Source organism: Lepeophtheirus salmonis, chromosome 8, assembly GCF_016086655.4.
Source record: "Lepeophtheirus salmonis chromosome 8, UVic_Lsal_1.4, whole genome shotgun sequence".
Taxonomy (NCBI): domain Eukaryota; kingdom Metazoa; phylum Arthropoda; class Copepoda; order Siphonostomatoida; family Caligidae; genus Lepeophtheirus; species Lepeophtheirus salmonis.
Window position 1 is genome coordinate 11853808 of NC_052138.2, and position 18400 is coordinate 11872207.

Below are 18400 nucleotides of genomic sequence, written 5' to 3' on the forward strand. Positions count from 1 at the left end.
TTTTGGTACATTTTCGAATCTACAACCCATACCTTTAAAAAACTTTGAGACGCGGGGAATCGATCTTGTTTTATGAAATAAATCAACTTATTAGAGAAAAATTAAAATTGCCCTCCATAGCCCAGAAATCTAGTCTGATCAGAATTAAACAAAGCTTTCCGTACGTAACTTGAAATTCTGAACAACATTGAATTTATATCTCAAGTCCGTATCTGTCTCTGTTTTTGAAATAAATGCGTCTTTATTATTGTTTTTCTAAGTGAGACATACATCACACAAACCAATAAATTATTTCAATTAAATATGATTCTATTCGATTTAGCCTATTATATTTATGGTTGCTTCTTCGTTATTAATACATAAACAAATAATCGGAAGAATGAAAAAAAGGAAGATTCAAACTATTCACCGTTATTTTACTCATAGATTATGAGTTCTTTTTAAAATGTAGCATTTATTTTTAAACAAAACAAAACACATGTTCGAGTAAGATAAACCTTATAATTATCCCTTCCCGCCCTTTTGCAATACTTATCCACTCTCTTGGATATGGAAGACTGGTGCACCCTCTGTAAATGATCCAAAGCAACTTACCTTACTTACTTATTGGCTAGATAAGTTTTACTTTACGTCGGATTCTTTGAACTTCTGATCAGATGATAAAGATTACATCGACGTATATTTATCATATCCAAATCTTCCCACCTATGTATTTATTATTTAATAGTTGTTAGTATTGCTCATAGCTTAACAAAAGTAAATATGTGTTCAACAAAGATACAATTTGCAGAAAAATTGAGAACTGACAAGAAAATAAGTGTAATTTTTGTATATTTGTGATCCGTTTAATTTATACTAAAGGTTATTGTTGTGTAAGTCCTATTGGTCCTTAGAACTGTCTATCATTGGGACCGATCCTTGGAATTTTTGATAAAAATATCAATGTTTTATTAAGGCAAATAAGATATATTAAATATGTATTAAGATTATTGCACATATCTTGCAAAAATATAATACGAATATATTTTTTTGTTACTTAGTTATATAAATTATTCTATTATATAACAGAATAATTAAAAAGAGGAAAAATAACCTAATTGACATCAGGAGGCATCAATTTTACTTTTTTTTACGGACTGGACCGGACTGTGTTCTTTAACACGAGTTATGACGCTAACACAAAAATATAAAATGTATTTTGTTGTCAGATCTCGATGTTTCTGCTTCTTTTCCCTTAATCAGTGTTCTGAACGTTGATTGGTTGAAGGAGAATTCGCTTTTTATTTGCTGTAAACCATTTCCAACAATAATTAAATCATAATTCCTCAGTTCCAAAGAATTGGTCTATTACTCTGTGATTTTGAGTCTTTTTTTTGTGTCATTGCAGAGTAAAAGTTGCATGATACAAAATGGTAACTACTTGTTCAAAATGTTGATTAGCTCTTAACAAAAACTGAGAACAATTATCAACAACTAATAATTAATAATTCCATGTTTGGCAGACCCATTACTTAACATCTACCAGCTGATTTTTGGCCCTTTTTATCTATTTACTTTTTGGAGGAAAAGTTGCGATATACAATGAACGTGTTATATCCAGGTAGGTATATGTCAAGGAAGGATTTGATGACTGATGAAGAAGCCATGATGTGTTAATCCCAGAGGAAATGATATACTACATAAATGTTGACCATGAACGAGTACTATAATCATTAGATAATATTTTCTTTAAAATTTTTAAAGAATCGATACTAAAGTTACGTCGGTACAAATTAGTGATGGGACGATTCCTGGAAAATCCGGATGCCGATTCCGAATCTATAATATTTTAAATAATAGTTATAAAAATAACATTTTGCTATCAGGGGAGTACATATTGGATTATAAAAAAATACAATATAATATTTAAAATTTTTTCAAAAATCCACAACGATTTACAAAAAAATAAAAATAACTTGAAAATAGTTCCAGATATTAAATTTTTTATAAAAAATATTCAAAAATGACCAAATATTATCAAAAGAATTTAGAAGTTAAATTTTTGGAAAAAAAAATTCAAATATAAAATTTTTGAGAGAAAAAATTTTAATATTTAATTTTTGGGAGAAAAATTTCAAAATTACATATTTATTTATAGAAAAATATTTTGTAGGAAAAAAAATTTGAAAAATTAAATTAAGTTTCAAATATTAAATTCAAAAAATAAATCAAATATTAAATTTTCTAGTAAAACGCAAAAATTCCTTAGCTATTTTTTTTTAACTTAGAAAATTCATAAATATTTAAATACCAGTATTAAATAATATTAAAAAATAATCGCAAATGAAACATTATCTTCCCGATGCCGATTCCAGAAACAACACCAAATTCTCCGATTCCGATTAATCGTCCAATCAATTGTACAAATCAACCTACAAGGGCAGTTAAATAAATATTTGCTTTTATTTTATCGAAATTATTAGGCTAAATCCCTATTTTTGTTTATCAATTACCCTTTTTTATTAATTAAATACATATAATGTTGAAATATCATAGAAGGGGGCCCAGGAATGGATCTATTATAAGTAGTAGTCTTTAAAAGGTGTCCTAGAAAGTGGGAGGTACTTTTTTTGCTGTCGCAAACTGAACATGGATTTTTAAAGCTGTAAGCATTATTATTTAATTCTTGAGAAGGGAACACCTATGTATAAAATAATAGCTAGTGGGTGTGCTCATAAAAGACGGAGAGTAAGAATAAGGATTTACTCGTTTGGAGTTATAAGCAATGATATAAACCCGGTGTGTTTTTTAGCTGGTCCGTTAATTTATAATTGGTGGTATAAAGAAGGATTTTTTTTTCTCCTTAGGAGTTATCATTATTATTTAATTCCTGAGGAGTGAACATCCAAATTTAATAGAAATAGAAGGTTAGACCATCATGCAATCAGGCTTGCTAGAATTTTCAATTTGATGTAATGGGACCGACTGCTGGGCAAGACAGGCTGATTTTGAGCAAACACGCAACCCCTCATTCTCTATGACGTCACTATTGATAGAATTTTCAATTTAATGTATCATACCGACTGTTGGTGAGAATGACAGATTTTGACAAAACACGCAACCCCTCATAGCCTATGACGTCAATATTAAAAAGCGTGGAGGAAGTCAAACATCAGTAGTGCACTGGTTAACCTTGTATTTCTATTAACCTTGGTGATGATCATTTCCTAAATAGATTCAATTACATTCAAAACCTCATTGAACGTTCGTGTGTGCTCATAAAAGACGGAGCGTAACCCTGAGGATTTGTTGCAGAGTTGTAATTGTAAGTCATTGTTGGACTCAGAGTAGAATTGGGGATCGACATAGAAGTAATTATTGCCCATGTCCTTGTTTGTATCCTTTTCCACTTCTTCCCATGTTATAGCTGATCTAATAAAACGTCATGAGTATTATTCTTTCTCTTCTCCAAAACATTCTTCCAATTGTCAGGGTTACCATGTTGATTATTGGACTAGGATTATAATTGAGGGTCGACACTTGAGTCATTCCAGCCTATGTGATATTTGTGTGATTACTATTGAGTAGAATAGTTTTAAAATGAAAGAACGAAGAGGATTAAAACAATTGTTTAGTAAATTTTTTAAGGAATTAAAATATTTTTTACGTAAATTTACAGTAGGATCCCCTTAAGCGAGATCTCAAGGTACCGACAAAATATGTCTCCTATAAAATAAGTCCGTCTTATCGAGCACATTATACACTCAATTATAACCCATTCGGGACTTTCATAGAAGACTTTCATTATAAACGAATATCCGTATTTTACGTTGGGGCCTTAATCAGATTCCACTGTATGTATTTTATGTCTTTAGAATAAGATAATCCATAGTATATTAATAAAGAAAAATTAGCTATTTGAATATAGGTATGTAAATTCTCACTGATGCCACTTTGTATGGCAAATCTACTTGAAAATTTGATTGAATGGTACATATGAATGTCGAAAAAGAGTTCATTTTATGTATCAGCCTCCAGCATCAATTACTACCTGGATCTGGTCCCAGAAGGAGGAGCAGGCGTTGACGATGCCGTTCCTTGGCATGTTGGTCATTGTCTCCTTGATAGAGGCAATCAGAGAGTCCTTGCTGGCATAAGATGTTCGATTTGTTTTATCTTCAACGTAGTGTCAGACAAAATAACCCATTAGATTAAGACCAATACTGCTGGGGCCCAAATTTAATTCCCAATGAAGTTATAGCAGTGCTCAGTCAGCCACTTCAGCAACCTGTCTGAGGTATGACAAGGTCCTGATTCTTGTTGCCATACCTGAGACAGATCTCCAGCGATTTACTAGATCCAAGGCAGTACAATTTCTTCTATCCTCCATATTGTTGTGGACAAAAATCATCGTTCCTCTTCTTTACATCTTGAGCAGCTGTCGCTATGATGCCCAAAATTTCACTAAAGTTTGTTGATATAACAATGTTTCTGGAGGAAAAAAAAGAGACACCGTCAGACAGTTGCATCGTTACAAAATCGAAGGAGCACGAAAGTGTCAGTTTGATCTTAACGTCCTGTATGTGTATGTTTTCCGTTAAGTCATTTTTGAGTGTATCTTAGGAGGCGTAGAAATAACAATGTAATCGAGCGTGTGCATAATATTAAAAAAGGATTATATATATGCATAAAGTTGTATACTCCGTGTTCAACAAGGACTTACACTTATAACGCCCGAGCAAACACTCATTCGTACTCTTCGTCTTTCATGGGGACACACATTAGTTATTACCTTATTCTTAGAGGTTCTGTCTTCAAGAATTAAATAATAATGACAGCAGCTTCGGAAAATAAAAAACCTTGCTCAAATTACCAAATAGAAAAAGCCGCTCCCGCTTTCTATGGCATATTTTATATACCACTGGCTTGAACTACGAACGGAAAGGCACTCATGTTTTATGTACTGCTCACTTCAAGGAGGAAGACACTTAATTCCTTGAAGTCACATGATCAATCGCTGTTTAGCTCAGATAAAGCCTCGATATCCTCCTACATTTTTTTTCAAGTCAAAAAAGTTGGAGATAGTTCATCTGAAAATGACACTGAACCGGGACTTTGTATAGTCCTTCAACCCTCCTATTCCAATTCAACAGCTATTGTATTGACATCATATGATCTTATAAAATGTATGAATTGTTTATATAAATTTAATTTGTATGTATGTATTACAACACTGAACCAATTTCCAAAATGACAGCTACTCAAACTATTGAATTCAAGCCTGATGAACGAGAGTGATCCACACAAACTGATGAAATCCAGCCTAATTCAGGGGAGTATACCAAATCGACTCTTCATTCTTTAGCTAGAATTGACTCAAATTGTTTTTTTGGCTATACTATACTATATTACCAATATGAATGAGACAATTCATCGTATATTTAATGATGACCAGCTACGTTATCTGTCCAATAATACAAAAAAAAAAAAATCCCCGCCTGGTTTCCCTGGACCATAAAAAAAGGAATGCAGGTGATTGTGGATTGATGCTACTTCGACAAGGATTTCCTCTACCAAGTCTAAGGACATTTAAAAGACAGTAGGAAGTTTTGGACTTCAATCCTGGTACTTTAGAGGCCGTAATTACTTCTTGTCTCCTCGAAGTAATGGGTAAAATTGTAAAAAAAGTAAGCTGTAAGCTACACTTTTATTGTAGAGAGAAAAATATATAATTTGAAGGTGCCTCACATGTCTTAGTGGTAAGTAATGCGAGGAAAAGCTTAAAAATGAGGCAAATTGTTTCTTAATTTGTAAATCCTCTGTTTATTTGTCTATTATTTTCTTTGAATATATTCAATCTTGTAACTTTCACGTTTATAAGCTTAGGATTTGTCGTTATTATTTCATATTTTACTCTTTAGATGGCGTGCATGATGACCAGATTCTAAGGCACACATTTATGTTATGTATGTATGTGTAATGTACCATTTATATATATATAAAAAGATAAAAATAAACCTAAAACATGCTGGGGGGTCGTTTTGAATGCAAATTTTCCTTCAACTACATTAAATGTGGCACTTTAACATTTAAGCAATCTTAAACAAAAGCAAGATAAGGGAAAAATGTCCAATATTTTTTTTTACTTAATATAGAGATACAAACAACCCAATATTTCATAAGCATATTTTGATCAATCATACCTTTTATATTTAAATTATAGAGATGGGCTGCAATTTCCTTAAAGTATTGACTATAGTTTTAAACCGCCATTTGATTCATAAGACTTTATTTGGCCCAGATATAAACCCTTTTAAATCTATTTTTATAATTATGGATTGTGAGGCTGAATTTTTACTTACATTGAATTGAATTTGCGGCAGGTTGGAATAATCTAATCTATTGATATAAATTAACGATAACTGATAAGTATTCGACGATGAATCGATGTAACAGGAAGCCCATAGACTTTAGAGAATTTATATATTATAACAGCCAAATACCATACACTAGGAAGAAAAAAGTTCCTTTTCTAATATCAGTTATGCCCCCCCCTCCCCACCCCACTTTCAAGAACGTTGCGCGGAGCCTATATAATCCAGGCTGGATCAATCTTAAGATAGCTCTAGCTTTTTTATGTTTTGACGGGTCGCATAATATATCAATCATATAAAAGAGCCAATGTACAATGATGAAAATAATATGATAATGGAAGAACTTTGCTTTTTGTATTTGCTAGCTGAAAAAATGTTTTTATATTTTCCAAATCTATTATCATACAAATATTAAGTAATCGCTGGTGCTTGAAAGACGAAGATTAAAACTAAAGATTTGTTGTGTAGCTATAAATGTAAATCCTCGTAGGACTCGGAGTAGAATTGTAATGTATTAGTGTTTTCTTTCCCCTTGTTTTCTTCTCTTATTTTCTTGTATATATATATATATGTGTAAAGTACAGTCTTTTACCTCGTTTTAAGTAAAAATAGTCGTGTATTTTATGTATGTATTAGAGTAGGTTTTTGTATTAATAATAATATAGATGTTCTTATAAATAAGTCTTGTATTATTCCTCCACGCCTTTCCTTCTCCTCACTTCTCTCGGTCGTCCTGGATCTCTCCACCTTATAAATAATTGTGTCTCCTCACCCTCGTCAAGACACAACAAGAATTGAGGATCGACATCAGAGTAATTCCTGCCTATATCATTGCTAGATACAGAGTGGGGTTTGTGTTTGTTTCATTCACAATGATGTAAATCCGGTGTATTTTTTAGATCGCCCGTGAATTTGTAATTGGTAGTATAAAAAATGAATTTTATTTTACTTAACAGTTTTCATTATTATCTCACTCCTGAATCTAGTTTCTGAGTAGTGAACAAATTTTCCTAAATAGATTCAATTATATTCAAAACCTGTTTGAACGTTCGTGTGTTCTATTAAAAGATGGAAGCTAACTCTAAGGATTTGTTGCAGAGTTATAATTGTAAATCCTTGTTGGACTCGGAGTATGTAGAATTGGGGGATCGACATTGGAGTAAGTCTAGTAATTGTCCTTGTTTATATCCTTTTTTCCTTCCTCTCTTGTCACAGCTGATTATAGCTGATCTACGTCATGAGCATTATTCTTTCTCTCCTGTAAAACATTCTTCAAATTGTTATGGTTACCTAAAGCATTAAACCAAGTAGCGCATAGAAGGCTAACGTCATTATTAGAGAAAAAAATATCTTGGTCAAAATTTACTTTTTTGTCCGCTAGAGGTATTATTATTTCAAGCATTTTGGAGAATTATTTCCTGTTTTCTAGTGAATGAATCAAGTACTGTACTGTTTCTACTTTTATTTACTTCATTATTCATATACTTTTTGCTTGAATAATTATGGAGATGGGATTATGATTAAAAATGATTTTCATATACAAAATGTTCAGAAGGTTTCCAATTAGGAAGATATTTAAGATTTGATATCCATTTTTTTCTTCTTGCAAATTCTTTTGGAGTTTTTTGGGAATGGGAAATTTAAAAAAGCGAACGTTTCCTTTAAGCTTTTGGAAATTTGACTCAGTTCTATTTTTGCATCCTCGAACAATATTTTCAAGTAATTTGTTTCAAATTTGCTTTATAATAATATGTAAATATAAAATATTTAAGACTAGAATAAATTATAAACGTACTATTACTTATTCAAACTTATTAATACTACGTAGTGCGTACAATAAGTCAAGGAAGTCCTTGAATAAATATATGAGTGACGTCATAGAAAAGCTATACCTAGCGAAAATATTATGACAAATATTGACAATACTTTTCCTCAGGCTAACGGTGCTCAATGCACTACTTGATTTAATGCTTTAGAGTACCATGTTGATTTTCGTTTTTTTTGTTTTTTTTTTGACATGCCCATTCCACACTGGATTTTCACCTTTGTTCATTCATTTCATAGCTGCTCGCAGCTGATTTAATGAAACGTCATGACTATACTCCTATTCTCCCAAACATTCTTCAAATTGTCAGGCTAACCACGTTAATTTTCGGTTTCTTATTTTTAGCATACTAGAGGATCATATTATTTTTAACTATGAATATAGCATTTATAATTTATCCTTAGGACGTGTCCAAAACTTAATACATTAATATTACTACTACATAATTTGATTTTGGTAACGCCTACTTATCCATGAAACTATAATTTGTTATAGGATTGAAAAAGTAAATAATTACAGTTATCCCTTAAATCCCTTCACTACGCAAAATAAACCCAATTTTATGGAAATATATATTGTTATTCTATTATTAGATCAGCTTAGACAGACACGATAATTCTTTATCTTTACATGAAATGATACTGCTGGGAACGTTCACGTCTAAGAATGATGGGCGTTTGGTCGACCTTTGCATCACTTGAAATGTCAAATATCATTATTTAATGCCTTTCCTAATTGTTTTTATGAGAAAATATGCTGGAAATTATTTTGTTAGTTTTTCATAGAGATTAAATAAATTTCTTAGGGCGGAGCACTAAAATATACTAGAATGATTTTACCCAAAATTGAGTCTAGACTATGGTCATTTCTTTCCTAGAAATTGATACATGAAAGTGGCCATATCCGGTGCAAATATAGTCTCATAAATCAAATATAGATTCTAAACAATAGCTAACATTTCTAAGTATCTCAACTAATCCCATAAAATTGAATATAAAGCCAATAATTGGTCGAAATATGCCTATTGGACTGTATATATGATGTGAAATATAAATTGGACATTCCATTTTCCTTTATTTTTGTTTAATATTGTTTTTATGTTGACTCAGTTTATCTGTTGTAAATGGATTGTAGGATTAAATGTCAGGAGATGATTGACAAACAAAAAATAAAAACGATTTTTGAATGTACATTCTTCAAAAGAATCTAACTGAATATTGCCGGAGGCCAGGATATTGTTGTGTCTAGATATATAACAATTATCCTCCTTCGAGAACAATCCATGAGTACGGTTATATTACAGGGAATCCATATATAATGAAAGGGAGATACTATCATGATAGAATATAGTAAATACATTATGAGAAGGCACGGCCCGAATTAACCACGAAACATTTTGAATTATAATTTATAACACATATTTGCCACGTAAGTCCTTATCAAAGCATTTCCGCTTCTTTCCTTATAATAAGTTTAAAAGAACTATATGATTGCGACTGGTACACATATAATAAAGGTATATTCTGTCCTTTGAATCACCCTCAAATCGCGATCCCAAAATTGAAATGGGTGGAAACAAATCCGGATCAAATATCTATTTAGTAAGTACGTACTTTTTTTTGGCACTTTATAGATTATTTATAATATATAAACACTGGTTCTTAGTTATTAGAAGTATACTCTTCGGTGATGTCTCCCACATAAATAATTATTAATTATAATATACCACTATCTTACTGTAAAAGAACACGAAATTTTTACATACAAATTGAAGTTAATGTAAAAAAATAATAGTCCTTGTAATAAAAGAATAGCTTAATTAAAGTATATAGATGGCGCTTTTTAAAAGAGTGGTCGACGTACTACTAAAAACTACGAACGTGCGCGCGGAATTTCGCTCACTGCTCTTTCTTTTCCATAAGATGTTGATCGGAATTAAAATAAGGAGAGGAAAAAAAAGAAGAGAATTCTAATGGAATTCTAGAAGAGAGCGCGCCAGTTCCCTCCTTCCCTTCAGATACAATTCAACAACGATCAACAAACTACTACTACCAGTGCCTCCAAGTGTTTTTCGTCACTAAATATAACGTAAATCTAGTTTTTTCTCGCCTTCTCCTTATTCGGAAGATTTGTAAAAATAATTCCGTGTGCTTACTAGTAGCTACCTACCTCATGGTCGGATTGAGTTCTGTATAAAATTAATATTAAATATAATTTTATTTGGGGGATCCCTTCCTCGTGACGTCACACCTTTCCCTTCCGTCCAAAGCAGCAACATACACATGATTTGTTTTGAAACAACCACTAGCTGATGAATATTTGAACTCCTTCTTTTTATTTATTTCTGATATTTTTTCAGTAACAGAATTTCAAGGTCAAATTGTGTTATTATATTTTTTTTTCACATTGACATAGATGTACTAAATTACACGAAAGTTATGTAATATTCTCATCATAACCTATTGCATTCATTAATTATTGTTCATGATTAATTCTATCTTTGAATTTATCTGAAATGATTAGACAAATTGTAATTATCGGACGTATTAATATAACATATCTAATTAAATGACGTGGCGAGTCAGTCTCTATGCCTCCTACTTTTAAAAAAATCGTAATTTGGACGTAGTGCCTACTTAGTATTTTATCATTTTTACTCATTAATCAAAGAAGAATGGTTTTGTTCGTCACAACATTCTTAATTTGCCCACATAACTTAATAAATACTTAAGTGTTCCTCATAATCATTAATAATAAGGAATTATTCGTATGTACTTAATGTTATATTTCTTTATTTTTCGCAGATATTTTATTAAATAATGCATCGTCAATCCGTAAGCGCACTTGTTCCCCTCCTATTGGGGAGAAATCATCCAGAAGTATTTGCAAATTTTATTTCAAAAACACGAACTTTCCCCAACTTTATCCGTTCAGCTGCTCCCTATTGTAGCATCGCAAAGATTGAAGAGTCCTATTTAAATGGAAATTCAAGTGTTTATATCGAGGAAATGTACCAGGCCTGGTCCCAAGAGCCCAAGTCTGTCCATGCCTCTTGGGATGCATATTTTCGTGGCAGTTCCTTTCAAAAATCCCCCATGTTTGGCTCTGAGTCCATGAGTAATCAAATACCTTTATCAGCCATTGCTTCAAATATTGGTATGGTATCCTCTTCTTCTGCAGCTCCTACTGCCGATGTTATTGATTCACATTTAGTCGTTCATTCAACGATTCGGAGTTATCAAGTTAGAGGCCATCTTGCAGCTCAAATAGATCCTTTAAATTTGATTAATATGACTAGAGATGAAGCTCAAAGACTCATAATTAGAGGTACTGATATTTCCGATCAAAACATGGATAAAATATATCAACTTCCACATACTACTTGGATCGGTGGAAAGGAAAAACATCTACCTCTGAGAGAAATCATTATGAGACTAGAAAATGTATATTGCGGTTCTATTGGTGCTGAATTTATGCACTTGTCAAACTTAGATGAAGTGAACTGGATTCGGAAGAGACTTGAAACCCCTGGAAGCATGGCAGTGAACGTTGATGAGAAAAAATTAATTTTGCAAAGGATTTCAAGATCTGCGGGATTTGAAAACTTTTTGGCCAAGAAATTTACTTCTGAAAAGAGATTTGGTCTTGAAGGTGTGGAAATGCTGATACCAGGAATGAAAACCATTGTTGATCGATCAACAGAATTGGGAGTTGAATCTATCATCATGGGAATGCCCCATAGAGGTAGATTAAACGTCTTGGCTAATGTATGTCGTAAACCTCTTGTACAAATTTTGACTCAGTTTGGCGGATTGGAGGCTGCTGATGAAGGCTCCGGAGATGTTAAATATCATTTGGGAACATATATAGAAAGATTAAATCGAGCAACCAATAAAAATATGCGCCTTGCCGTTGTGGCTAATCCTAGCCATCTTGAGGCTGTTGATCCTGTTGTGCAGGGTAAAGCAAGAGCAGAACAGTTTTACCGTGGGGATCAAGAAGGGAATAAGGTCATGTCTTTGCTACTTCACGGAGATGCCGCATTTGCCGGACAGGGTGTTGTATATGAGACAATGCATATGTCGGAACTTCCTGACTACACAACAAAAGGGACAATTCACATTGTTGCAAATAATCAAATTGGATTCACAACAGATCCGAGATATTCTAGATCTTCCCCTTACTGTACTGATGTTGGAAGGGTTGTTAACAGTCCCATTTTCCATGTAAATGCTGACGATCCAGAGGCTGTTATTTTTGTTTGCAAGCTCGCTGCTGAATACAGACACACCTTTCATAAAGATGTTGTTATCGATATGGTGGGATATCGTAGACATGGTCATAATGAAATTGATGAACCCATGTTTACCCAACCCATAATGTATAGTATCATAAAGAAGCATATCAACGTTCTTGATTTGTACAGCAAAAAACTTATCGAAGAGGGTATTTTCTCCAAGGATGAAGTGAAAGGATTAATTAATAAATATGACCAAATTTGTGAAGAGGCCTACAAAGAATCTCAACTAGAGACTCAGGTTTGTCAAAGTGGATATAATTATGCATTCACATGTTACATGTTAATTCCTTCACCTCCATATTTTATTTAGATTTACCATACAGATTGGCTCGACTCACCTTGGTCTGGATTTTTCGAAGGAAAGGATCCTTTAAAAGCTGGTCCAACCGGTGTTCACGAAGAAACTCTTGCACACATTGGACGACGTTTCTCTTCTGGGCCTCCCAATGCTGATTCATTTCAAGTTCATAAAGCAATGACTCGTATACTGAAGTCTAGATCAGAAATGGTGAATAATCGTACTATTGACTGGGCTTTAGGAGAAGCTCTAGCGTTTGGATCGCTACTGAAGGAAGGCATTCACGTTAGACTCTCAGGTAAGATCACATGGTTACATTTTTTTTTTTTTTTTTTATGTGTGTGCTTTTCCCCTATACTTTATTGCTATATGCTTTAATATTCAGGTCAGGATGTTGAAAGAGGAACATTTTCGCATCGCCACCATATTTTACATCATCAAACAAAGGATAAATCAACCTATAATCCTTTGGCTAATCTTTATCCCGATCAAGCTCCATATACCGTATGTAATTCTTCTCTGTCAGAATATGGTGTATTAGGATTTGAATTGGGATACTCCATGACCAATCCTAATGCACTTGTTCTTTGGGAAGCTCAGTTTGGTGATTTTTGTAATGGAGCTCAGTGCATAATTGACCAGTTCTTATCCAGGTATGTATTAACTTCAATAAAAATTAGTCTTATCCTTTTTATTTTTTTGGTTTTAGTGGTCAAGCAAAATGGGTGAGACAGTCGGGTTTAGTAATGCTACTTCCTCATGGTATGGAGGGCATGGGACCAGAACATTCTTCAGCTCGACCTGAGCGCTTTCTTCAACTTTGCGCCGACGATCCTGAATATTTTCCTCCTCTTGAAGATGAGTTTGCTATTAAACAATTATTACATATTAACATGATCGTTGTCAACTGCTCAACTCCAGCGAATTATTTCCACATACTGAGAAGACAAATAGCATTACCCTTTAGAAAACCCTTGATCATCATGACACCCAAATCCCTTTTACGTCATCCAGAGTGCAAATCAAGCTTTGATGAAATGACACCAGACACTGAATTTCAACGGATGATTTGTGAAAGTGGATCAGCTTCCCAAAATCCTCAATCTGTTAAAAAATTGATTTTCTGTACCGGCAAGGTGTACTATGATCTCATCAAAGCCAGGCGGACTGCTGGTAAATTTTAAATTGTAGTTTTAAGGCCTATCTATAATATTATCTCTAGGTCTGGAAGATAAAATCGCCATATCAACTATTGAACAAATTTGTCCATTTCCCTATGATATAGTCAAAAAGGAATGTGAGCTATATGCAAACGCAGCTCTTGTTTGCTGTCAAGAAGAACATAAAAATCAAGGGATTTGGTCTTATGTCCATCCAAGATTTCAAACTGCTGTTGGCGGGTAAGTTTTCGTGGTGAATCTTTGTTTTTTAGATATAAATATTTTGTGTTCTTTTTTTTTCTTCTTGAAGGTACGAGAGGATGGTTTCTTATGTTGGAAGAGATGTCTCTTCTTCACCAGCTACCGGTTCAAAACCTAAGCATATTAAGGAATTTAATGCTTTTATTGATGAGGCTATGTCAATTTGAAAAGAAAATTATATTATGATATATAAAATATAAAAGTTTGACTCTATTATCACTAATCTATAATTTCAAATATGAATTTAATTTATTGAAATATTATGTTTTTTTGTTTGTTTTTTTAAATAACCTGTAAAATTGTGATATAATCGTTTGAAGAAAACAACAGTACCAATAATGTTATTTTAAAATGTAATGATACGCATGTTCACTTTAATGTAACTCTTGTGATAGGCAACTTTTTCTGTATTAATTTGGTATGTACCTGTCTTTTAATTGTTCTGCTGTATCTCATAAAAGAAATAACTATTATTATTGCAATCGGATAAGTTATAGAAAATATAAAAATCCTTTGTAAAAATCCGTGATGATATCATACTTTTTAAAGTATTACGCCCTAGTTTTTCCCATGTAGGCACATAATATTATATTATATATACTCCTTTTGCGTTAGAGGGTGTTTTTCACGGAAGGATGAAATCGAATAATGCCTGCCTGAAAGAAAGAAAAAGTAAAAATTTCAAAAATGGTTATATACAGTACTTTTTTCAGTAATAAAGTTATTCAAAACCTGCACGGTTCACACTTCCAAAAATTATATCTGAAACATAACAGGATGTCAAAGGCTTATCATATCTGGATTCTTGCGTTTTCTATCTCTGTTCTATTACAGACTGCTACTGGCTTTGATTATCAGGCATATCGGGACCTATACGCCAAGGCTCATTTACCTACTGGTAGAAACAATGGTGCAGCCGGGGCAATTGGCTCGAAGGATAACTTAGGGATTGAGGAAAGCGGTGCTATGACGAATGTGGATCAAGATAGTAATAGCTATATGAATTCTATTTTGGAATTATTTGGTGTCAGTAGTGGGAAGTTGAGATCCATGGCTTTAAGTCTGATTGTTTATCTTGCTGAATATATCACCAAATCCATGTTTAATATCGGGGATAATGATATCCTTAAAAATGAAATCCCGCAATATCGTTCATTGGTTGAGAATGTAAGGAAATTTTTTTCTGAAAAAAAAAAGGATTTCTTAAGATTTCCATATCATTAAGTTGTTTTGTTTTTTTGCCTCATAAAAGATTTGTCAGTTCATGATATCTTAGTTCAATGAAAAGACTAATTAATATTTTAAATGTATTACATAATTTTCACATGGATTTTTTTTTATCCGTACATCATTTTATTATTATTTTTTTTAATAACAAAACCACAATAGAGGATGTTGATAAATCCCATGGCTCAAAACCCTTTTTAAACAATGCATTTTTAGCTAAAAATCTTTTATTAACGAGGAGAAATTTTTCATTATTCATTTCAAAAAAACATTGTTTTCTATATTAATTACTCCTTTCATTTCATTTTTAGGAAGGATATTTAGCTGCAGTTATGCAACTCTTTGAGAATTCAGAGAAACATGCTCAATACTGGGTTGAATTCATCGAAGATGATAATTTGCCCGATAATTTAATAGATCTACTCTATAAAAAAACTGGATCAGCCACAAATTGTGCACAAATGTTCATTTGCAAAACAGGGCCTCTCATCACTGGGATTCAACAATCCATTAAAAGTCGTCAGACTTTTAGGGATTTCAGTAAATCTCCTCAGGCTCCAAGATCTTACCATAAGAATGAAGATGCAGATATGTATAGCTCTTTTTACCGGAATCTCCCATCAGCTAGGACCGTTCTTCTAAATAACAATCAATGTGAAACTCGGAACATCGATTGTCCAATGCTTAGTTTTTAGATCATAGATTAATTAAGGTTTAATATTGTTTATATTTGTTGACTAGGTAATTAAATTATGTAGCTCTTGTTATTTACTGTTTTGTACAAACTATTTATAAGTTTATTAATTAAAATTTATTTTATACTCTAATTTTGTGTATTAATGAAATTATAGGTCAATTATTAGTGTAGTAACGGGCAAAGTAGAACTATTCTTCATTTCCCTATGAAACCTTCTCAGTTGTCGGTATCGTTTGTTGTCGAGTCTTTAGGTCGATTTATGGTCAGGCTTGATGATCGGAGTTTTTTCTGATCGGCGATCAAATGCGATATTAGTTCGCTGATCGCAGTATTGCAATCGGTCCTTATCTTTATATCGCTATATTGCAACATAAATAGAAAAAAATTGTGATACGATCAATTTGTACAAAATTACATATATGTAATAGTGCTGTGGTTCACGAGACTTGTTTTTTTTATTATTATTGTTTTGGTCTCGTCTTGGTCTTCACACATCAAAGTCTTGGGGGCAATTCAATGTAGCCTTTCGTTCTGAGGAGACTCAAGAAAAAGCAAAACAGTTCCACCTCGAGGGGACCACCTTATTTGAAGGTCAACCAGCTGTCTGAGGATGTGCAGAAAGAAAGTCATTTATTCTACAAACGTCCCAAAAAGATGGATACGGCCAAGCAAGAAGTGTAAATATATCTGACTGATGACTTTGAAGGCCTGAAAATGATATTGGCCTACCGGAGGGTAAAAAAGGTATTTCAAAGATACAATTTCGTGCTTCCCAGTAGTGACAGCAGCGAACATTTGTTCTCCAAAGCCAAACAAATCCTGAGGAGGACTAGACAGAGGCTGAGATACGACAACTTTGAGAAGCAGCTCCTATTAATGTCAAATAAAGAGTTAGAAGAGAAATGATTCATGCAGATATTTTTTCATTCGCCTGCAGACTATATTTTAGTTCTTTTTACGTATATATTTTATTATAGTAAAATATTGTTAATAAATACATTTGAAAAAGGTGTATAAATCGTTTATTTATGTTAAAAAGAGATATATAGGTTTACAAAAATTGTATATTTGAATATGATAGCAATTAAATTGATCGGATCGCTGATCAGAAATGGCCCTGATCGTTATATCGCTATTTCGAAGTGAATTTCTGATCGCTCAGAAGCCATTTTAGGGTGGAGTATCGGGCAAAGAGTCAAAGTAGAACTATGAAATTTTTCATACTCCACAAAATCCACAAAGAACGATACAGCCAGTAGGGAAGGGCCCATAGCACAATTATGACATAGTTCTACTTCCAACTTTGATCCACCAAAATTCGACCTATAGCCTCCATGTTATATTTGCACTCAAGTAATGGCACAGGAGGTCGATCATACTTTTTTGAGCGCGTGAACGGAAAATAATTTAACAATAATGAATAGAATGTTTGAACAGCTTTCATTTCCTGCCTTTTTAAAAAAAAATTTAACATTCTATGGGAAGAGGAAAAAATCAGAATTAGTAATTTAGGCTAATCAAGCAATATTTAGGCAATTAATTTAATCCAGAAATGAATTTTAAAAAACGAAAAGGAAAAAAAAATGTCAGCACAGAAATGTATTTTATGCAAAAGGTAACAGAGAAAACCATACATAGAGACGACAAATTGATTTTGATTGACAATTCGGCATAGAAAGGCTGTAGTAAATTAAAATTTCCAGGCTACAGTTATGAACACTAAGTAAGGTAAAGAATAAATACTAAGGTGCATTAATACAATTAATTACCAATTATTAATGGAAACAAAAACTAATAAATGGGACGTCATATTATAAAACTTTTGTCAGCTGATAACTTTGCTCAATCATTATTTCTTTGTCTAGGAAAAATGTCATCAAAATTGTGTGAAAGGTTATAAAAATATTATTTCATAAACCCAGCCCAAAAATAAAACTTAAATCTAAATTTGTATTGAATTAGTTATAAATATCTGTTAAAAATTAAAGTTGCCCGGTAAAAAGATATAAACTCAAATATGCCAATGTATGTCAGCGTATCAAACAAGGGCGATTATAGGGGTCATTGAGGTAATTTGCCTTGGCTTTACACTTGATTAATATAGATAGGGACCCTCAGTTACTAGATTTTTCATATATTAGTAATTAATCATTGAATTAGAAGGTCATTTGAAAAAAAAAAATTAAATATAAAAAGGGCTTCACATTTTATTTTCTAGAGAAAAAAAAGTTGTCATTTAAAAGGGTGAAGAATAGGACACTGTACTTTGCCCTAGGCCC

General features: G+C 32.6%; 2 protein-coding genes and 1 long non-coding RNA gene across 12 annotated transcripts; 2 read left to right on the forward strand and 1 right to left on the reverse strand.

Annotated features, from left to right (window-relative positions):
- Positions 1-221: 221 nt before the first annotated feature.
- Positions 222-12955, reverse strand: LOC139906099 (uncharacterized). Its single transcript, XR_011781360.1, has 2 exons — positions 12817-12955; positions 222-2411 (listed from the first exon to the last, which is right to left on the reverse strand). It is a non-coding gene; the product is annotated as an uncharacterized lncRNA (long non-coding RNA).
- Positions 9525-14719, forward strand: LOC121123663 (2-oxoglutarate dehydrogenase complex component E1). Of its 10 annotated transcripts, none has more exons than XM_071890315.1 (7): positions 9525-9779; positions 10983-12716; positions 12789-13074; positions 13162-13429; positions 13486-13949; positions 13999-14176; positions 14247-14719. In XM_071890315.1, the coding sequence occupies exons 2-7, from the start codon at positions 10998-11000 to the stop codon at positions 14362-14364; spliced, it is 3033 nt and encodes a 1010-aa protein (XP_071746416.1). In that variant the 5' UTR covers positions 9525-9779; positions 10983-10997; the 3' UTR covers positions 14365-14719. The 10 variants fall into 10 exon arrangements, with proteins under 10 accessions (XP_071746416.1, XP_071746418.1, XP_040574730.1 ...); XM_071890317.1 differs by having other exon boundaries at positions 9614-9783; XM_040718796.2 differs by lacking the exon at positions 9525-9779 and adding an exon at positions 10084-10266.
- Positions 14720-14855: 136 nt separating this feature from the next.
- LOC121123664 (uncharacterized) lies at positions 14856-16251 on the forward strand. Its single transcript, XM_040718797.2, has 2 exons — positions 14856-15364; positions 15736-16251. Exons 1-2 carry the CDS (start codon positions 14885-14887, stop codon positions 16117-16119), a joined length of 864 nt encoding a protein of 287 aa, XP_040574731.1. The 5' UTR covers positions 14856-14884; the 3' UTR covers positions 16120-16251.
- The last annotated feature ends 2149 nt before the right edge of the window (positions 16252-18400 follow it).